Here is a 19,709-nt window from a genome sequence, read left to right on the forward strand (position 1 = left end):
ACCACTACAACGACTGGCTAAGAGCCCCCTTACACTTCCCTACCATTCCTACTTCTTTTTTTTTTTTTTTTTTTTTTTTTTTTTTGAGACGGTGTCTCATTCTCTCACCCAGGCTGGAGAGTGCAGTGGCGCAATCTCGGCTCACTGCAACCTCTGCCTCCCGGGTTCAAGCAGTTCTCCTGCCTCAGCCTCCCAAGTAGCTGGGACTACAGGCGCACACCGCCACGCCTGGCTAATTTTTTTTGTATTTTAGTAGAGACGGGGTTTCACCTTGTTACCCAGGCTGGTCACGAACTCCTGAGCTCAGGCAATCTGCCCACCTCGGCCTCCCAAAGTGCTGGGATTACAGGCGTGAGCCACCGCACCCGGCCCATTCCTACCTCTTCTACTTCATCCCATCAACAGAATCAGAGAAATCTCTCTGAAAATGGAAATAGAGGACTCTCTGAAATATAATGCCCATGAGATTTATCATGCAAAGCAAATAAAAATGAGCTATAAAAGAAGCACGATGTATTCATTCCCTTTAGATCTGCTGCCTAACTCTCATTAGGTGGCCCTGATCTCCTTTAGGCTCTGTGTCAGTGCTGCTATCTGTGGGCCTGCAGGCAGTGAGGGCAGTTCAGCTGGGCTTGATTACAAGGTGTGAAAACGCGATTGTGGCACACTCTGAGGGGCTCTGAAGGGAATCACATTTTAAAATCACTCACCTGATATTTACCCCACAGTGCAGCATATTAAGTGCAGCATATAAGAAAGGAGTGACTGGAAACAAGAAATCCTACAAAAACCAGGTTATAAGTGGCTAAGGCATGAGGTGACAACACTGAGAGAAGGGTGATAAAAGTAGGAACAAAAAAAAAAGATTTTGAGTCATAAGAAACTCAGGAAGAATATGGCAACAAACTAGTCACACTGGTTAAAACTCAAAGAGGCTTGAAGATCACCCAACATGACAGAATTTAGTAGGAGACCAAAAGGGGTTACTGCAGGTAATTACCGCAAGACCACAATCACAAGCTCAGCCTTGACATGTTTAATTTTAGGTAAAATCCAGGTATCCAGCTGAAAACATTCTATGGGCAGCTGGAAAATCATAGTATGATAGAGCATTTCTAAGAGGTTCAGAGCATCAACCAGCTCACAATTGAGTTGCTTTAAGAGTTTTCACTCATCAGGAATGACATGTCTTTATGTTGAGCGAGAAAAACATGAAGTAAGCCAAGAAAGATTTGGAATGCATTAAAATTAATTAGTTACTAATAATATATTAGTAATTACAACAAAAAGTAAGAGAATTGAAGCTATAAGTTCAAAACATAGGGATGATTTTAGGGAGAACTACCAGATTTTTCCACGAAAAACAAATATTTGTGTCACTGTCAGAATATTAGGATTATGGATTATTATTCTGACTTCAGATAGTATCTTACATACTATCTGAAGTCAGAATATGTTTTATATGTTATTTAATGTTTTACATTATATAAATTGCTTAAATTAGAATAATATCAAAGTCCTATGAATTATATTTTTAGCTTTTATTCACATTGTTACTGACAAATTCACATGGCTGATTTAACACATGAGAACAGTCATAAAACAGTCAAAAGAGACTGAAACCTTTTTTGGTACAAGTGTTGGTTACAATTAAACTTTAAATAACAGAGATGGTCGGGTGTGGTGGCCCACACCTGTAATCCTAGCACTTTGGGAGGCTGAGGTGGGCAGGTCACTTGAGCCCAGAAGTTCGAGACCAGCCTGGGCAACATAGTAAGACCCTGCCTCTATTTTTTTCTTAAAAAAAATTAATTAAAACAAAAAGAAAGACTTACCACATTTTCCTTCATCATTCTCAGCTTTTCATCAATCTCTCTCAGCCGATTATGCAGATCGCGTTGCTCTTTGGTGTTCCTAAGTACCTTTTCTCCTGGAGTTGCTTCCATATTTCTTTCACCATCACGGTCAGGTTCCTAATTAAAAAAAAAAAAAAAAAAACATCATTCGCAGGCTGGAAATGTGCTGTCACATACCACCTCAAAGCAACTGAGCCTTGAGGGTTAGCTTTGCTTCTCAAACAATTATTTCTTCCCTTCAAAACAATATTTATAACGCTTTAAAGTCTTCCCATTTTAGGAGGTAAAGGTCCAACTGTACATATAACAAGTAGGAAAGGAACCCAACTTGTGTAATCATTTGGGAAGCAGAAGGAGACAGTGAAAAGAGCTGGGGCCAGGAAACAGGAATCTGGGTTCTGGTCCCTGCTCTGATACTTACCAGCTTGAGACCTTGGACTTTTCTCTGGACTTCAAGTTTATCATGTATAAATAAGAAGGAAAAAACCCTGCCCATCCATATTATTAGAAGCAGCTGTGTAATAATGGGAAGAAAACTGGATTTGGCAAGGTCAGGAGTTTTGAATCTTCACCCTGCCTGGTTCCTGACTAGACTGACCTGAGGGAAATGAATTAACCTCTCTGAGCTTCAGTTTCATCGTCTGTAAAACAGTAACAGTAATAATAGATCTAGGCTAAAAGTCATCACTGTATGTAGTAGGCAAGCAACAAATCTTAATGCCAAACAAATGCGAGCTGAATATGTCCTTTGAAAAGACTAAGTATTATATAATGAAAGTACTTCATTATTATCTGCAATATTTATATTGACAGAACCATATTTTCCCAAAGTTAATGTTACGTCTGGGTGATAAAAATGGGCATTTCTTGATAGGAATTTGGTCCTGTATCTAAGATTAAACTTCCTTTCTCACACACATCTGCTCTGTGTTGCCATATAAGTGATGGGCAGGAATGACATTTTTGAAATCACTCAAGCCATAATCCTGCTACTCCCTCATTCCTTACATAGAGATGGTCACCAGGAATACTATCTAGCTGCCAATCCCTAATACCTCTCTAATCAAGGCCCTTGTTTCTTTCTCACTGTCTTAGTTAAGATATCCTCATCATTCACCAGCAGTTTTTAAACTCCAGTGAGCTTCAGAATCATCTCCAGAGCCCAGGAAAAAATCCGAAGGACCAGCCTCTACCCAGGAGATTCTGATTCAAAAGGGAAGAACAGGACAGGCATGGTGGCTCACACCTGTAACCCCAACACTCCAGGAGGTCAAGCCAGGAGGATCCCTTGAGCCCAGAAGTTAGAGACCAGCCTGGGCAACACAGTGAGACCCCATATCTACAAAATAAAAAATAAAAAAAAATTATCTAGGCACAGTAACACCTACAGTCCCAGCCACTTGGGAGGCTGAGGTGGGAGGATCACTTGAACCTGGGAGGTCGAGGCTGCAGTGAGCTGTGATCGCACCACTGCACTGCAGACTGGGCAACAGAATGAGACTCTGTCTCGAAAAAAAAAAAAAAAAAGGACTAAGGACTAATAAACTGAAGCACACCTACTTGCGAATTCAAGAACTACTGACTTAGGTTGCTGCCAGAGCCTCCTGGCTGGTCTTGATGCTACCAGTCACCCTGTTGATTCCATTCTTTGCAGGGAAGACACAGAACAAGGTGCAAAGTATTCATGCTTTAGGTCCTGCCAATCTCTTCATCTCATTTCCCACTGCTTGAGACTCACACTCAAATGTGCAGCAATATTCACTACTACTAGTTCCCCCCATTCCAACCCTCCAACTCCTGAGACTCCTACCCATTTTGGGCCCAGCTCAAGCATATTTCCATAATGTTCCCTGACATACCCACAAAGGACAAATTATTCTCTCAGCCACGCCACATGCTCCTTTATTGCACTTACCACACTGTCACCGCCTAGACAGTGACATGGCTGACCTTACTCTCTGTATCCCAATGCAAACTATAATCCCAAAGCTGTGTAAGCACTGGCCAATAGACTGTAATTTGGGTTTTCGAAACTTTCATCAAACTAGCAATGAATTTCAGTAAAATTCTTATTGTATACAATTCTACCAAGCAAATTATTAAAAGAGTGCGTCAATTTCAAGAAGTGATTATTTTATATTTGGCTTCATTTCTCACTTCTGGTAGCTTTCAATCTCTAGAAGCATCCTGATATGGTTTGGATCTCTGTCCCTACCAAATCTCATGTCGAATTGTAACCCCCAGTGTTGGAGGTGGTGCCTGGTGGGAGGTGATTGGGTCATGGGGGTGGAGTTCTCATGAATGGGTTAGCACCATACCCTCAGTGCTGTTCTCATGATTGTGAGTGAATGAGTTACCATGAGGTCTGGTTGTTTACAAGTGTGTAGCACCTCCCTCTTCTCTCTCTCTTCCTCTTGCTCTGGCCATGTAAGAAGTGCCTGCTTCCCCTTCACCTTCTGCCATGATTGTAAGTTTCCTGAGGCATCCCCAAAAGCAGAAGCTGCTATGCCTCCTGTACAGCCTGCAGAACCATGAGCCAATTAAACCTCTTTTCTTTATAAATTACCCATTCTCAGGTATTTCTTTATAGCAGTGAGAGAACAGACTAATACACATCTAGAGGCTGAATTATTATCAGAAATATTTTTTAAAGGAAATCTAATGTTAGGGGGAAGTTTGGAAAAAATGGTATCAAGGTCTCTTTGCAATGCTGAGCAGTCAGCGTTTTATAAACTTTTATGAAGATACACCAGCTATGAAGTAGAATACACGGTAATCTGAAAAACACCCTGGGTTTCATTTTTAAATTGAAATTATTTTAATAATCTACAACTATGATTTTTTCTAAATCTTGGGGCAAGCAAAGAGAAGGCACAGAAAGAAAAAAACTATAAGTTGCACTTAATAACATTTTTAAATGTTGCTTAATCAAAACCACCATTGTGAAAATGAACAAACCACCGACTGAGAGAAAATGATCGTAACACACAAATCTGACAGAGGACTTGTATCCAGAATATATAAGGAACTCCTACAACTTGATAATAAAAATAATCAAATAGACAATAATAATTAATCAAATGACAATCAAATTCTATAAAGACTTGCACAGATACTTCATAAAAGCTATGTGCATGACAAATAAGAACATGAAAACCTCCTCAACATCATTAGTCATTGGGGAAATGCAATTAAGCCACAACGAGACACTACTACAGAGCCACTAGCATGGTCCAGATGAAAAAAACTGTGAACACCAAATGTTGGAAATGTGTGAAACAATGGGGACTCTCTTACATTGTTTGCAGGACTATACAATGGTACAACCACTTTGAAAAACAGGCCATGTCTTTTTTCTTTTTTCTTTTTTTTTTTTTTGAGACGGAGTCTCGCTCTGTTGCCAGGCTGGAGTGCAGTGGCACAATCTGGCTCACGGCAACCTCTGCCTCCCGGGTTCAAGCGATTCTCCTGCCTCAGCCTTCTGAGTAGCTGAGATTACAGGCATGCACCACCATGCCTGGCTAATTTTTGTATTTTTAGTAGAGACAGGGTTTCACCATGTTGGCCAGGATGGTCTCAATCTCTTGACCTTGTGATCCACCCACCTTGGCCTCCAAAGTGCTGGGGTTACAAGTGTGAGCCACCACACCAAAACAGGCCATTTCTTAAAAAGTTTAATGTTTGTCAATCCTGTGATCCAAAAATTCAACTCCTATGAATTTATCAAAAAGAAATTAAAATATATAACTAAAGCCTTGTATACAAATGTTCATGGCAGCTAAAAGCTGAAAACAGCCCAGGTGTCCATCAATAGAAGTATGATAAACTATGGTGAGCACCCGCCACAGCTGGGACAATCAGAGTGTTTCTCCTTGAGCTCCATCTTCTGGTTAGGTTTAGTAAAAGTGAGGGGAGAGTACAGGACAGAAGGAGAGAGAGCTTGGGGTATTTTTTCCCCTTCTCCTCATGCTTTTGCACCACAGTTTGGGCAGTGATGTATCCCTGAGATGTGCAGAGTTTTCTTAGATTCAACTGCATATTCATGCTCAAAGACTAACAGAGGACACACTTAGAGCCACTCTACTCAGAAGGATATAAGACAGGAAACACAGCAGGGCAGTATCAGGTATCCCTTTTCAATGGGAGTGTTTGCTACAGTCCATGCCAAAACAATATAGGTATAAAGAGCAAAACAGCCATAAACTGCCTGTCTTAAAATCCTCATATCCTACAGAAGCCATTATCTCTTGAAATGCCCCCATAGGCACACCGAGTCCAGGGACCCAGCAAGAAACGTTCCCACCCACAAGAATCACTGCAGTCAGAGATGCCCAAAATATGGCTTCTCCATCAGGTCTTTATAATTCTCCCAATCCAGGGATCATTTTAAGCATAAGCAAAGTCGCCTCCTAACATATTCAGCATTCCAACTTTTCTCAGATTGCCAAGGAAACAGAGTTAGGAAACTAACTACAGCTCAAATGCTCATGCTGAGGGGGCTGGGGTTGGCTAACCCTTTGCCCATGTCCTCTATTATTACAACTTCAGATGGCCAGTTCTTTTCCCCCAACTCCAGCTCTCACTGAGCTCCCACACACTTTTTCTTCCCCCGTCCACTGTGGCTAGTCTCTCGGTGTCCCAACATCCACTGTTAGCTCCTTTAAATCTATATAAATAGTCCCTTCATATAATTATCTTTGAAATCCAAGCTAGGTATTCCTTCTGTTTCTTGTCAAAAACTCTAACATACATATATATACACACACATATATATAATTATATATACATATATATGTGTGTGTGTGTATATATAGTCTGTGTGTGTATAGAGAAATAGACTGGAAGGAAATTTAATAATAATTAACTTCGTAAAAATCCTGGTTATTTAATCTTATTTTTCTTATTGTTTTGTAGTTCCTGAATTTCCTACAACAAACATATTATCAATTTCATAAGCAGACAAACCTTTTTTTTTATTTTTTTTTGAGACACAGTCTTATTCTGCCACCCAGGCTGGAGTGCAGTGGCACAACCACATCTCATTGCAGCCTCGACCTCCCAGGCTCAAGCAATCCTCCCACCTCAGCCTCTCAAGTTCAAGTGGCTGGGACTACAGGTGCACAGCACCTCGCCTGGCTGATTTTTTTTGTACCAAGAAGAAATGGGTTTCACTATGTTGCCCAGGCTGATTTTGAACTCCTGGGCTCAACGGATCCTCCAGCCTCAGCCTTTCAAAGTGCTGGGATTACAGATGTGAGCCACTGATTTTTTATTTTTAATAAATTTTTCTGCCAAAGCCATTTTTGTCCTGCTCTGACAATGTGACTCTCCATACCTAAGAGGTATACACTCGAAGGTTGGATTCTAGCTTCAGTTCTGCTGGAACAATCAGCTGTGCACTTTTGAGGAAGTCACCTCCTCTTTCTGGGTCTCAGTTACTTCTGAGAAAGTTATTTCCCCTTCTAATAGCTTATGAGTCTGTCATTTTCTACAATTAGACCCAAAGGATATATAACAGCTTTATTCAGTCATGGCCTCCAATGGCATAACCATATAGTTCAAATATTTGAAAAATACTGTAGGATGAAAGCAGAGGCCAAGAGGCGGCAAGAAAAGGTTGCCACTGATGCTGATGAAAATTGCCCATCTGCAAAAAGCTCTGTGGTGCCAGGAAATATTCTTTTCTCACAACAAAGTGCCAACCAGTACTATCTGTCCTCGTGATCATCAGGAAATATCTTGATTTCTCATAGTAGAAATATTTAATCAGATTCTCTGACCAAAATATCATTTCTGTGTTTCTGGGTCATACAGGAATGCTTTTATGGAGAATTCAGTAAAAGCTCTCCTCGATATGCCACAAGAAGAGAACTGTCCCTGAGGCCAAGATCAATAGATAATTGTTGATTTGACTAATTGGTTGCCAAGAGATTCTGAGTTTATCCTTAGAAAAATTATCTGTGGTGTTCACTAGGCCAAAAGGGATCTTTGAAGCAAAATAAACTCATTTTCAAAAATCAAAAACAGAGGAAATTACCCACAGCTTTGTAAGTTATCTGATATGCAAATAAGGCATGCATTAAGGATTGGGAAACTACAAACCTGCCTAAATAAAGACAGCTTGTCCTATGTTTTCAAGATAATGCTATACATTTCTGTAGGTTCCTGCTATTTCCTGTCATCAGATGGATTGTGTGCCTGGCAGTACAAAAAGTAGGGAAGAAGATATTTCAGGGAGATTGTTATCACCTTGGAATAATGCCATAAAATGAAGGAAACCATGACTACATCAGAAGCTTAACAGAGGAAAGCAAAGAAATATAAACTTCACAGTAATCTGTAAAATGGAGGTGGCAAGGGCAGTTTCCCAGATTTAACTGGAGATCTAACAGATTGGCACTGGAGGTAAAGAGCTCTGAAGTAACTTCTTGTTTGTTCCTCAAACCCAGAAATCCACGCTTCTGTGGCTTCTATGGGTTTTGGAAATGAGCAGATGGTCAATAAGATTTCTGTGCCTGTGACTAGCATACATTTAGAAAATCCTAAATTCCTGCCCTCAACCAACACATTAAGTACATTTGGGGTCAAGTGGGGCCCATGGCCCTTACTGGAACTATACAAATCCCTAGACCCAATAATAAAACATCTTTCAGAATTACCTGAGAATGAATGGTCTGTATTTCCTCAATTTTAGCTAATATTGAGACAGGAAGAGACCAAAAAAAATTAATTGTTGCTGTCAACAATAATAGCATGATCTTGGCAAGAAAGGAGATCAATATAAACTACAATTTTCCTCAATCAAATGTTTGCTAATTTTTTCTTGAGCTAACCAAATTGTGTACAATTGAATCAATATTTTAAGAATAAGAAAATAAATCAAATTAAGGAGGATCTTTATATTCAATTAAACTAGTTAGTTTAAGAACACAGCAATGCCTCCTGTCAAGGAGAGCCATTTCTGAGGCCCTCCCCAACTAGAAAAAAAAAATCTAACAGTGAACTGGAATTCTAGATTTAGTAAAACTGATTTCATGAGAGATGAATAAACTATACTTGTATATAAGAGCCAAATGGAATAGAATTTACTATTGAATCTGGTTGCTAAGGATTTAAGAAACTGAATGCTTACATAACTCCTATATCTTAGATATTTCTGGAGAGAACTGGAATCTGATACATCTACAAATAAGAAGTACGGTAACTAAATTATAGAACCTCACTCAGTTTTATGGTGGGATTTACAATACGTGGAAAGAACGAACTGATTTGTTGAGGGTTAGGAGATGGACACAGAAAAGTATGCACAGTTAAACCACAGATCTTAAGAAAAAAATGCTTCAATTAGTTCTCTTGCTAAGACAAAATGAAAATAAAAAGCAGATGTAAAAACTGCAACCACATATTATTCACATTACAGAAAGAGCAGTAATATGACATTCTTTCTTTTGACTGTGACCACAAGCTTTGTTTTATGCTAAGGAAATCAGATACGTAAAAGCCAAATGCTGCTTTTAAAACATTGCCATAAAGTTAAGTGCTGGGCCAGAGCATCTATATGAGAACATCACAATCAGTGAGCCCATAAGGAAAAGAAGACTTCTTATCTGCCCTTTTCACAAAGACCAACACCTCCTTCATCTCTGAGCCACATTCCTAGAGTTCCTCAAACTATTCTGACTCAACCACATCGACTCAACCACAGTTATCATCTTAAATCTATATGCATACCAACTTACTACCTTATAGTTACCATACACAGATAAGTCAGAAAGTCTGTTTCAACTTGTTCAGAAAACTGTTTTCTTGACCAACAAAGACAAATCTTCAAAGGAATTTCTAAAATATCATGCCTTCATCAAATAACCTTTCCTTTCTCTGTGCTCCCGCAGCATACACTTTCCGTACTTTTCATCCTATCAGTGCCCATCTGGTTGTGTTTCTTGTTTCACTGCACAGTCACTCCACAACTTGTTCTATTGTTTACATCATATCCTCTGGTAACCTACAAGCTACCTTGAGGTCAGAGATCAAGCTTCATACTAGTCTGGACACTACATCAGCCACTACAGTGTCTCCTATGAAGTAAGCAGGCATTCAAAAATGTATTGATGATCTCTGCAAAGGCTGGACAAGTAACATAAATGCATGAAGTGGGCCTTAGGGCCTGCCATACAATATAGAGTGGTGGATACTGCAGCAAACTGGAGAATCTGTGCCCCATAGAAAGAGCAGTTGCTATTCAGCTCAATCCGGTAATTGCCAAGCAAGAAGTTAGGTCTAATTGCTGACATATTTTCTAATCTGAATTTTTCAAGAGAGAACTAGAAATTTGGATTTTTATAGGAATTTACCTAATTTTTAAATGTTGGCTAAAAAAAAAATCTTTAAACCCTTTGTAAGCAAAAGGAGACCCACCTGGGAGCTTAACTTGTCCTGTAGGTCAGGGGTTCCCGACCCCCAGGCCATGGACGGTTCTGGTAGATGGCTTGTTAAGAACCCGGCCCCAGAGCAGGAGGTGAGCGGCAGGCACAAGTGAAGCTTCAATTGTATTTGCAGCTTCTCCCCAACACTCACGTTACCGCCTGAGCTCTGCCTCCTGTTAGATCAGCAGCATTAGATTCTCACAGTACTGTGAACCCTATCATGAACTGCACACGCGAGGGATCTAGGCTGCATATTCCTTATGAGAATCTAATACCTGATGATCTGTCACTGTCTCCCATCACCCCCGGATGGAACCGTCTAGTTGCAGGAAAACAAGCTCAGAGCTCCCACTGAGTCTACATTATGGTGAGCTATATAATTATTTCGTTACAATGTAATAATAATAGAAATAAAGTACACAATAAATGTAACATGTTTGAATCATCCCAAAACCATCCCCCTCCCTGGGCCCGTGGAAGAATTGTCTTCCACGAAACCAGTCCCTGAAGCCAAAATGGTTGGGGACCACTTCTGTAGGCCACAGTTTTCAGCCTCGTGATACATAATGGTGGTCTTCTTCTGTGTCTCTGATCCCTCTGCCTCCTTCCCTAGTTCCTCTTCCTCCTCCTGCCCCTCACTTATGGAAATAGACTTTCTGGATATTCCTTGGATGTGCGTTCTCTCTCTCCTCTGAACCACCACAGCACTTTACTTAGAGCCTTCTATGAGCCTGGGCACAGTGGCTGACGCCTGTAATCCCAGCACTTTGGGAGGCGGAGGCAGGTGGATCTCTTGAGGCCAGGAGTTCAAGACCAGCTTAGGCAACACAGTGAGACCACAGCTCTATAAAAAAATTTAAAAATTAGCTGGTGTGATGGCATGCACCTGTAGTCCCAGCTTCTGGGGAGGGTGAGGTTGGAGGATCACTTGGGCCCAGGAGGTGAAGGCTGCAGCAAGCCATGATTGCACCACTGTACTTCCAGCCTGGGTGACAAGCGAGACCTTGTCTCTTGAAGGAAAAAAAAAAGCTTTCTATGGCACTTGCCTGTGCTGTCTTGTCCACGTTTTCTACGTATACTCAATACCTCCCATAAAGAAATAAGTTCTTTATATCACTTATAATAATATAATTGGCTGAGTTCTGTGTCACTGTGCTAAACACTTTACGTATATTAACTCAGCTACTCATTACAAGAACCCTAAAGAATATTACTATTATTTTATAAATAAGGAAAACGAGGTTTGGAGAGCTTCTAATTAGTACCCAAGTCCACAGAACTAGTAAATGGTAGAGCCAAATTTGAAGTGAGACATTTTTTGTTTTTTTTTGTTTTTTTTTTTGAGATGGAGTCCCGCTCTGTCCTCCAGGCTGGAGTGCAGTGGTGCGATCTCAGCTCACTGCAAGCTCTGCCTCCCAGGTCATGCCATTCTTCTGCCTCAGCCTCCCGAGTAGCTGGGACTACAGGCGCCCACCACCACACCTGGCTAATTTTTTTGTATTTTTAGTAGAGACGGGATTTCACCATGTTAGCCAGGATGGTCTGGATCTCCTGACCTTGTGATCTGTCTGCCTTGGCCTCCCAAAGTGCTGGGATTACAGGCGTGAGCCACCGTGCCCAGCCTGAAGTGAGACTTTTTTATTCCAAAGTATTTTATTTGCCTGATTCATCTTGAAGTTCAGTACAATTCCTTACATCCAGGAGCACTCAATATGTGTTGAATCAATTGTTCAAAAACAGAAATTTATATTCCACTTAAAAGAAATTCTTTCTTAAGGAGTATGGAGAAAAATTACTGGTGAGTTAATGGTTTGCAGAAGAGTTAAAGTGAATATGAACTATGAATATTTGTGGATTAGCAACTGGTTGGAACTCATTCATCAACTACATAGATACACAGGGTTTATTCAAGATACAGTGTATTTATACAAAAAGTAGTCCAATCCAAAAATAATATCCCTAAAATACTTTGCCATGTTAGCATTTCTGCTTTGAAAATTCAATGTGTAATGCTGGTTTTAGTTAGAAATGAAGAAATGCCAAAGGGAAATTGAACAAAAGCTCAAAAGATATTCTTTTTTTTTGCATGCAAGAAGCATAAATTATTTCTTTTTAACAACTACATTACATTTTTGTTTCTACATCCAATGTGAGTCCCAAAATGTTGTTTTCCCTTTTCTTTCCAAATATATGTTATTTCACATAAAAACACATAATCTCAGTATGTAACAAAAATGTAAGGTACTGGTTTTCCCTTTCATTATTTTTAAAATATCTTATCTGAACCATAAATGTGAACTCTGAAAATGTGATTTTGTTGATGATGAGAAAATGGGACCATATTCATACTTTCTTTTTTTTGAGACAGAGTCTCGCTCTGTCACCCAGGCTGGAGTGCAGTGGCGCGATCTTGGCTCACTGCAAGCTCCGCCTCCTGAGTTCACGCCATTCTCCTGCCTCAGCCTCCCATGTAGCAGGGACTACAGGTGCCCGCCACCACGCCCGGCTAATTTTTTGTATTTTTTAGTAGAGACAGGGTTTCACCGTGTTAACCAGGATGGTCTCAATCTCCTGACCTTGTGATCTGCCCACCTCAGCCTCCCAAAGTGCTGGGATTACAGGCGTGAGCCACCGCACCTGGCCCATATTCATACTTTTTATTTGAAGTCCTAATGGCCAAACAAATCTCTGAATTCTCTGTCTCTTTTAAGAAGAGAAGGAAACAAAGTCACCAGGTCATTCCCATGCTATATTTTTGCCAAAAATACACCTTTTGGATGGCTATATCAGTGCCTCAGACTTCACAGACTTCACTTCATTTGACAGCCATGAAATATTTTCTATATTTAAGACCACAGTTCAGCTCTGAGATTTCAGCTACCCTTGAAATCTAACAACAACAACAAAAATCAACTGAAACATGAAAAGAACAGAGTATCTGTGACACATTTTATTATCCCATCTAGGGTTCCTCCTTTTTGAAAAACAGAATTCAGTAACATAAATAAACTAGCCTAACTCATGTCAAAGTCCTGGGATACGGCCGGATGCGGTGGCTCACGCCTGTAATCCCAGCACTTTCGGAGGCAAAGGCAGGTGGATCACGAGGTCAGGAGATAGAAACCATCCTGACCAACATGGTGAAACCCCATCTCTACCAAAAATACAAAAATTAGCTGGGTGTGGTGGCACGTGCCTATAGTCCCAGCTACTCAGGAGGCTGAGGCAGGAGAATCACTTGAACCCAGGAGGCAGAGTTTGCAGTGAGCCGAGATCGCACCACTGAACTCCAGCCTGGTGACAGAGCGAGACTCTGTCTCAAAATAAAATAAAATAAAATACAAAGTCCTGGGACACATTTGAGTGAAGACAAAGATTCCAATTATCTCTGTTTTCCAAGAATTTTAATCCCACTGCAGAATTTCAAATCAATAGTGGGAACAACAGCACCACTACTGCTGTTTAAAGGGTCAGAGCAGCTGTTCCTGTCCGTCAGAAATACAATCAGTCACAAAACTGTTTCCTTGGAACACCTTCATACTGCTCCTTTCCCCTGAGGTTGCTTCAACTGGCATGAAGCTAGATCCCCAACCTTCAACTGACAGCTTAGAGAAAGTGCTTACTATAAATCAGAAGGATTACCTATAGGCTACTGATATTTAAATCTTTGGATGGTCCACGAAGATCATGGCCATCTACAATTGTAGAGAAAATGATTTGGTGAAAAGCTTTACAAAGCTGCTACAGGGTTATTAATCTCTTATGCAATCAGACATTTTCTCCTCAGCCTACCACCCAAATCAAACCAGATTCCATGAAGTACTAAAATATAGGGATGGGGTGAGGGAGAAATTTACTTTTCTGATACGCCATACCTTCTACCAGATTTATTTTTTTTTTTTACAGAGAATCTCGTTGTGTTGCCCAGGCTGGAGTGCAGTGGCACTATCTCAGCTCACTGCAACCTCCACCTCCTGGGTTCAAGCGATTGTCCTGTCTCAGCCTCTCAAGTTGCTGGGATTACAAGCACGCACCACCACGCCCAGCTAATTTTTGTATTTTTAGTAGACAGGGTTTCATGTTGCATGTTGGCCAGGCTGGTCTTGAACTCCTGACCTCAACTGATCCACCCACCTTGGCCTCCCAAAGTGCTGGGATTATAGGCGTGAGCCACTGCACCTGCTTTGTAAAAGAATATTTAAGGGAACTACTGAGAGAAGAAACACATTCATTTCAAAACTCTCATAGGAGAGAAGTCAACATAATGAGCTTCACTGCTTGATGTTAAATTAAAGGAGTTAAAAGAATGTGGCAGAGTAAGGGACAATGGCTGCCACTGCTAATACCTAGTGCCACAGGAATAAAGAAGAATAAGGCTCTCAAAGGACTCGTGAGTACCATATCCGCTTTCTTCCCTCCCCTCTCTCTTGATCATGATCAAGATTTAGCTTAAATCATAGAGATATAATAATATTAAAATAAATATTTCCTCAGTGACCCCATCCCAGAAAATTACCAAATGAAAGAAAAGTGAGTAGAAAGTGGAAGTAACCAAAGGAATATACACACTGTTATGAAACTACGATCACTGGAAAAAGCAACTGGTTAACAACCAGATTGTAAAATTATGTGAACAGCTTTAGCACACATTAACTTGAACAGTCTATGGGTTCTTCAAATACCTGATTATTCCGATTTTCAAGTCTTGGAGAAAAACTGGAAACTGTTGGGGAGGCTGCAGAGAGTTCTTGGAGTTTTATATCAATTTCAGCAAGCTGCTGATGCTGGGTGACTGCGAGTGCATAACCTTTTACTGGTACCACCCAGCCAGACTGATCACCCTAAGAGGAAACAAGGGTCACCAGGTCATTCTCAGGCTATATTTTTGCCAAAATATACCTTTCAAGTGGCTATAACAGTGCCCAGGACTTCACACACACACACACACACACACACACACACATATACACACACCACACACAAAAATAGAATTAACACTGGGTTAGTAAAAGAATAATATGAAATAGTTTCTGGTTTTGTTATCTGCCAGCCTGTATAAAGTATCCTATAGTATTTTGAGGGGGGTTTCCCCTGTGGAACAAATCTCTTAGTTTAACAGTCTGGTTCTCATGACATTCTCATTTATCTACATCCAAAAAATGTTTTGTGACATGTTAAGTAGGAAGAAATCAGGTTTACCCTGTCATGGGACATGTATTTCCCAGAGTATTTTCAAACTCTGTCCCTTAAAAGTAACATAGCATCTATAAAATCAGTTGCTTGGGCTTCACAAACTTAATTGATCATCTTTCATTCAACTAATGTTTGTTCCACGTTATCTCATAAAACCCATTCATTACATTCATTCAAAAATAATGCCTACTGAACATATGTATTATGCTAGGCACTGGTAATTCAATATGAAGATCACAAGGTTCTGCCCTCGAGGAGTTCTCAATTTCTTGGCAGCAACAATTTTAACAAGGTGTGAAGAGTGCTGGTAAGCCTTGGGCACCATGGGAACCAGAGAGGATCAACTAACCTCTGTGAGCAGGAAGGGGCTGGAGAAAACAGGACCTTAATCAAAGAAACACCATGATCAGGTTTGTATTTTAAAACTGGAACTACTGAGAGCAAGAATGGAGGCAGAAAGACCAGTTAAGAAGCAACAGCTATAATCTAGAACAAAAGTGCTGAATAGCTGAACTAAGGAATGTTTTCTGGGAAACCAGAGATACATAGAAAGTAGAATTTACAGAACCTGGAGATAATTCTATGGAAGAGTAAAGGGAGACATAAAGATCAAGGATAAAGAATAAGTTCCTCAAGACAAGGATGCCCACTGTCACCACTCCTATTCAACACAGGACTGGAAGTCCTAATCAGAGTAATCAAGAAGGAGAAAAAAATAAAAGGCATTCAAATAGAAAGAGAAGAAGTTCAACTAACTGTTTGCAGACAACATGATTCTATACCTAAAAACCCCATAGTCTCTGATCAAAAGCTCCTATATTTGACAAGCAACTTCAGCAAAGTTTCAGGATACAAAATCAATGTACAAAAATCAATAACATTTCTATATACCAGCAACACCCAAGCTGAGAGCCAAATCAAGAACGCAATTCCATTCACAATAGCCATAAAAAGAGCAAAATACCTAGGAATACAACTAACCAGGGAGGTGAAAGACCTCTACAGTGAGAATTAAAAAGCACTGCTCAAAGAAACCAGAGATGACACAAACAAATGGAAAAACATTCCATGCTCATGGATAGGAAGAATCAATATTGCTAAAATGGCCATACTGCCCAAAGCAATTTACAGATTCAATGCTATTCCTATCAAACTACCAATGACATTTTTAACAAAATTAGAAAAAACTATTTAAAAAATTCATATGAAACCAAAAAAGAGCCTGGATAGCCAAGGCAATCCTAAGCAAAAAGAACAAAGCTGGAGGCATCACGTTACCCGACTTCAAACTATATTACAAGGCTACAGTCACCAAAACATCATGGTACTAGTATAAAAACAGACACACAGACCAATGGAACAGAAGAGAAAGCCCAGAAATAAAGCCACACACCTACAACCATCTAATCTTCAACAAAGCTGACAAAAACAAACAATGGAGAAAAGGACCCCTGTTCAATAAACGGTGCTGGCATAACTGGCTAGCCATATACAGAAGACTGAAACCAGAATTCTTCCTTACACCATATACAAAAATCAAGTAAAATCTAAATCTATAAAACCCTTAGAAAATAACCTAGGAAATACCATTGTGGACATAATCCCTGTCAAGGATTTCATAATGAAGATGCCAAAAGCAATCGCAACAAAAGCAAAAATTGACAAATGGGACCTAATTAAAGAGCTTCTGCACAGCAAAAGAAACTATCAATAGGGTAAATACAATTACAGAATGGGAGAAAATATTTGTAAACCATGCATTCAACAAAGGTCTAATATCCAGAATCTATAAGGAACTTAAACAAATTAATAAGCTAAGAACAAATAACCCCATTAAAAAGTAGGCAAAAGACACAAACAGACAATTTTCTAAAGAAGACATACACATAGCCAACAAGCATATGAAAAAAATGCTCAACATCACTAATCATTTGAAAAATGCAAACCAAAACCACAATGAGATACCACCTCACACCAGTCAGAAAGGCCATTACTAAAAAGTAAAAAAATCACAGATACTGACAAAGCTGCAGAGAAAAACACCTATACACTGCTGGTAGGAATGTAAATTAGTTCAGCCATTGTGGAAAGCAGTGTGGCAATTTCTCAAGGAACTTAAAACACAAGTACCATTCAACCCAGCAATCTCATTAATGGGTATATACCCAAAGGAATATAAATCATTCTACCATAAAGACACATGCATGCAGGCCAGGTGCAGTGGCTCATGCCTATAATTCTAGCACTTCGGGAGGCCAAGGCAGGTGTATGGCTTGAGCCCAGGAGTTCAATATCAGCCTGAGCAACATGAAAAAACCTCACCTTCACAAAAAAATTTTAAAAATTAGCCAGATGTGGTGATATGCACTTGTAGTCCAAGATACTAAGGAGGCTGAGGTGGGAGGCTCACTTGAGCCTGGGAGGTCAAAGCTGCAGTGAGCCATGACGACATCACTGCACTCCAACCTGGGTGACAGAGTAAGACCCTGTCTCAAGGTAAAAAAAAAAAAAAAAAAAAAAAAAAGACACATGCATGCGTACATTCATCGCAGCACTATTCACAAAAATCAACCTAAATGCCTTTCAATAGACTGGATAAAGAAAATTTGGGACATACACACCATGGAATACTATGCAGCCATAAAAAAGAATGAGATCACATCCTTTGCAGCAACATCGATGCAACTGAAGGCCATAATCCTAAACAAAATAACACAGGAATGAAAACCCAAATACTGCATGTTCTCACTTATAAGTGAGAGCTAAACATTGAGTACACATGGACACAAAGAAGGGAACAACAGATAGTGGGGCCTACTTGAGGGCTGAGGGTGGTAGGAGGGAGAGGATCGAAAAACTACCTATTAGGTACTATTCTTATCACCAGGATGATGAAATAATCTGTACACCAAAGCCCTGTGACATCCAATTTATCTACAGAACAAACCTGCATGTGTACCCCTGAACCCGAAATATTTATTGATTTAAAATAAACAACTTAAAAAATAATAAACTTTGTTGTGGCCTTACCAGAAAAAAAAAAAAAAAAAAGAACAAGTTCCTGATTTTGTGAAGTAGGTTATGGTGGTCACATTATCTAAACTAGGGATTCTATAGATGAAGTAGGTTTGGAAAGAAAGATAATGAATTGTTTGGAACATTTTGAAACTGGCAGACATCCCCCTAGGATATCCACAGATTATGTTAGGCAGTTAAATATGTTTATGTGAAATTCAAGATAGAGACTTGGGATTAAATAAACACACTTGACTTACCCACATATCTACAGTGGTTCAAACGCTGGGGGCTATGAGAATGGATAAGGTCATAAAGGGAAGCATTAGTGCAAAAAGAAGACAGAAGAATCATGAAGAATATTTGGAATAACGTGTCAAGTAGAGGGCGAAGAAACTTATTTCATACATTTTGATTTCATGATGTTAATACCAGGAATTAAGCCCGAGGTGATAATCAGAGGCATTATAGGTAAAAACTTTATGCACAAAGACTTTTATATTTTTATCCTCTTGACCCTGGCATTCGCAGTCCATTTCAGTGAAACCAAACAGTGTGTGAGTCTTGGCAGGGGAGGTTTATGACATGACAAGACACTCCGCCCCACCCTCTGATATCAGGAAGACAAACAAATGACCTAGATTCGGCTAATCGAAAGCAAACACCCCCAACCTTGAGGGACAGAAGCAAAGGTGCAGGGAAATGATTAACAGGGACAGTGATGGTGGCAGCAATGAGCATCTGGTGGAGAGCAAATGTCTGGTGGCTGTGGAGCCGGGGGCAGCCAGCCCCTAACCAGGCTGTTCCTAAAGCCATGTTTATGGCTGCCTGGACATCTGCCCGGTGTACAAACCTGGTTTCCCAAACTTCCCATTGAGTCTATGGACTACTCAAGACTCCCAATAAATTCATTTTCTGTTGCTTTAGCCAAAGTCCGTCTTTGTTACTTGCAACCCAGAACAGTGACTGATAAAAAATTTATTGCCACACTATTTATAATAAAACGTCTAAAAATAGGGGAAAAGTGGGTAGATTGTAGTATATCAATATAAAGATTATGATATAGTCATAAATGTTTTTAAATATACTTGTAAGTTGGTATAAAGAAATTGAGCCTCAGTGAGGTTCAGTTAGCTAAAGGCACACAACTCTAATAAACTGACAGAAGTCCAGGTTCTGATTTAAAGTCTATTGCTCTCCCTTGAAAATAAACATGGAC

General features: G+C 40.0%; 1 protein-coding gene across 2 annotated transcripts in view; it reads right to left on the bottom strand.

Annotated features, from left to right (window-relative positions):
- Positions 1–19,709, bottom strand: part of FSIP1 (fibrous sheath interacting protein 1) — a 191,422-nt gene that overhangs the window by 119,451 nt on the left and 52,262 nt on the right. For both annotated transcript variants that reach the window (XM_054450788.2, XM_063652575.1), the window contains exons 10-11: positions 14,965–15,123; positions 1,836–1,973 (exon numbers count right to left, since the gene is read on the bottom strand). In XM_054450788.2, the coding sequence (XP_054306763.1) occupies positions 1,836–1,973; positions 14,965–15,123 (297 nt within the window). The remainder of the gene's footprint in view (positions 1–1,835; positions 1,974–14,964; positions 15,124–19,709) is intronic.

The sequence above is a fragment of the Pongo pygmaeus genome, chromosome 16 (genome assembly GCF_028885625.2).
Source record: "Pongo pygmaeus isolate AG05252 chromosome 16, NHGRI_mPonPyg2-v2.0_pri, whole genome shotgun sequence".
Classification (NCBI taxonomy): Eukaryota; Metazoa; Chordata; class Mammalia; order Primates; family Hominidae; genus Pongo; species Pongo pygmaeus.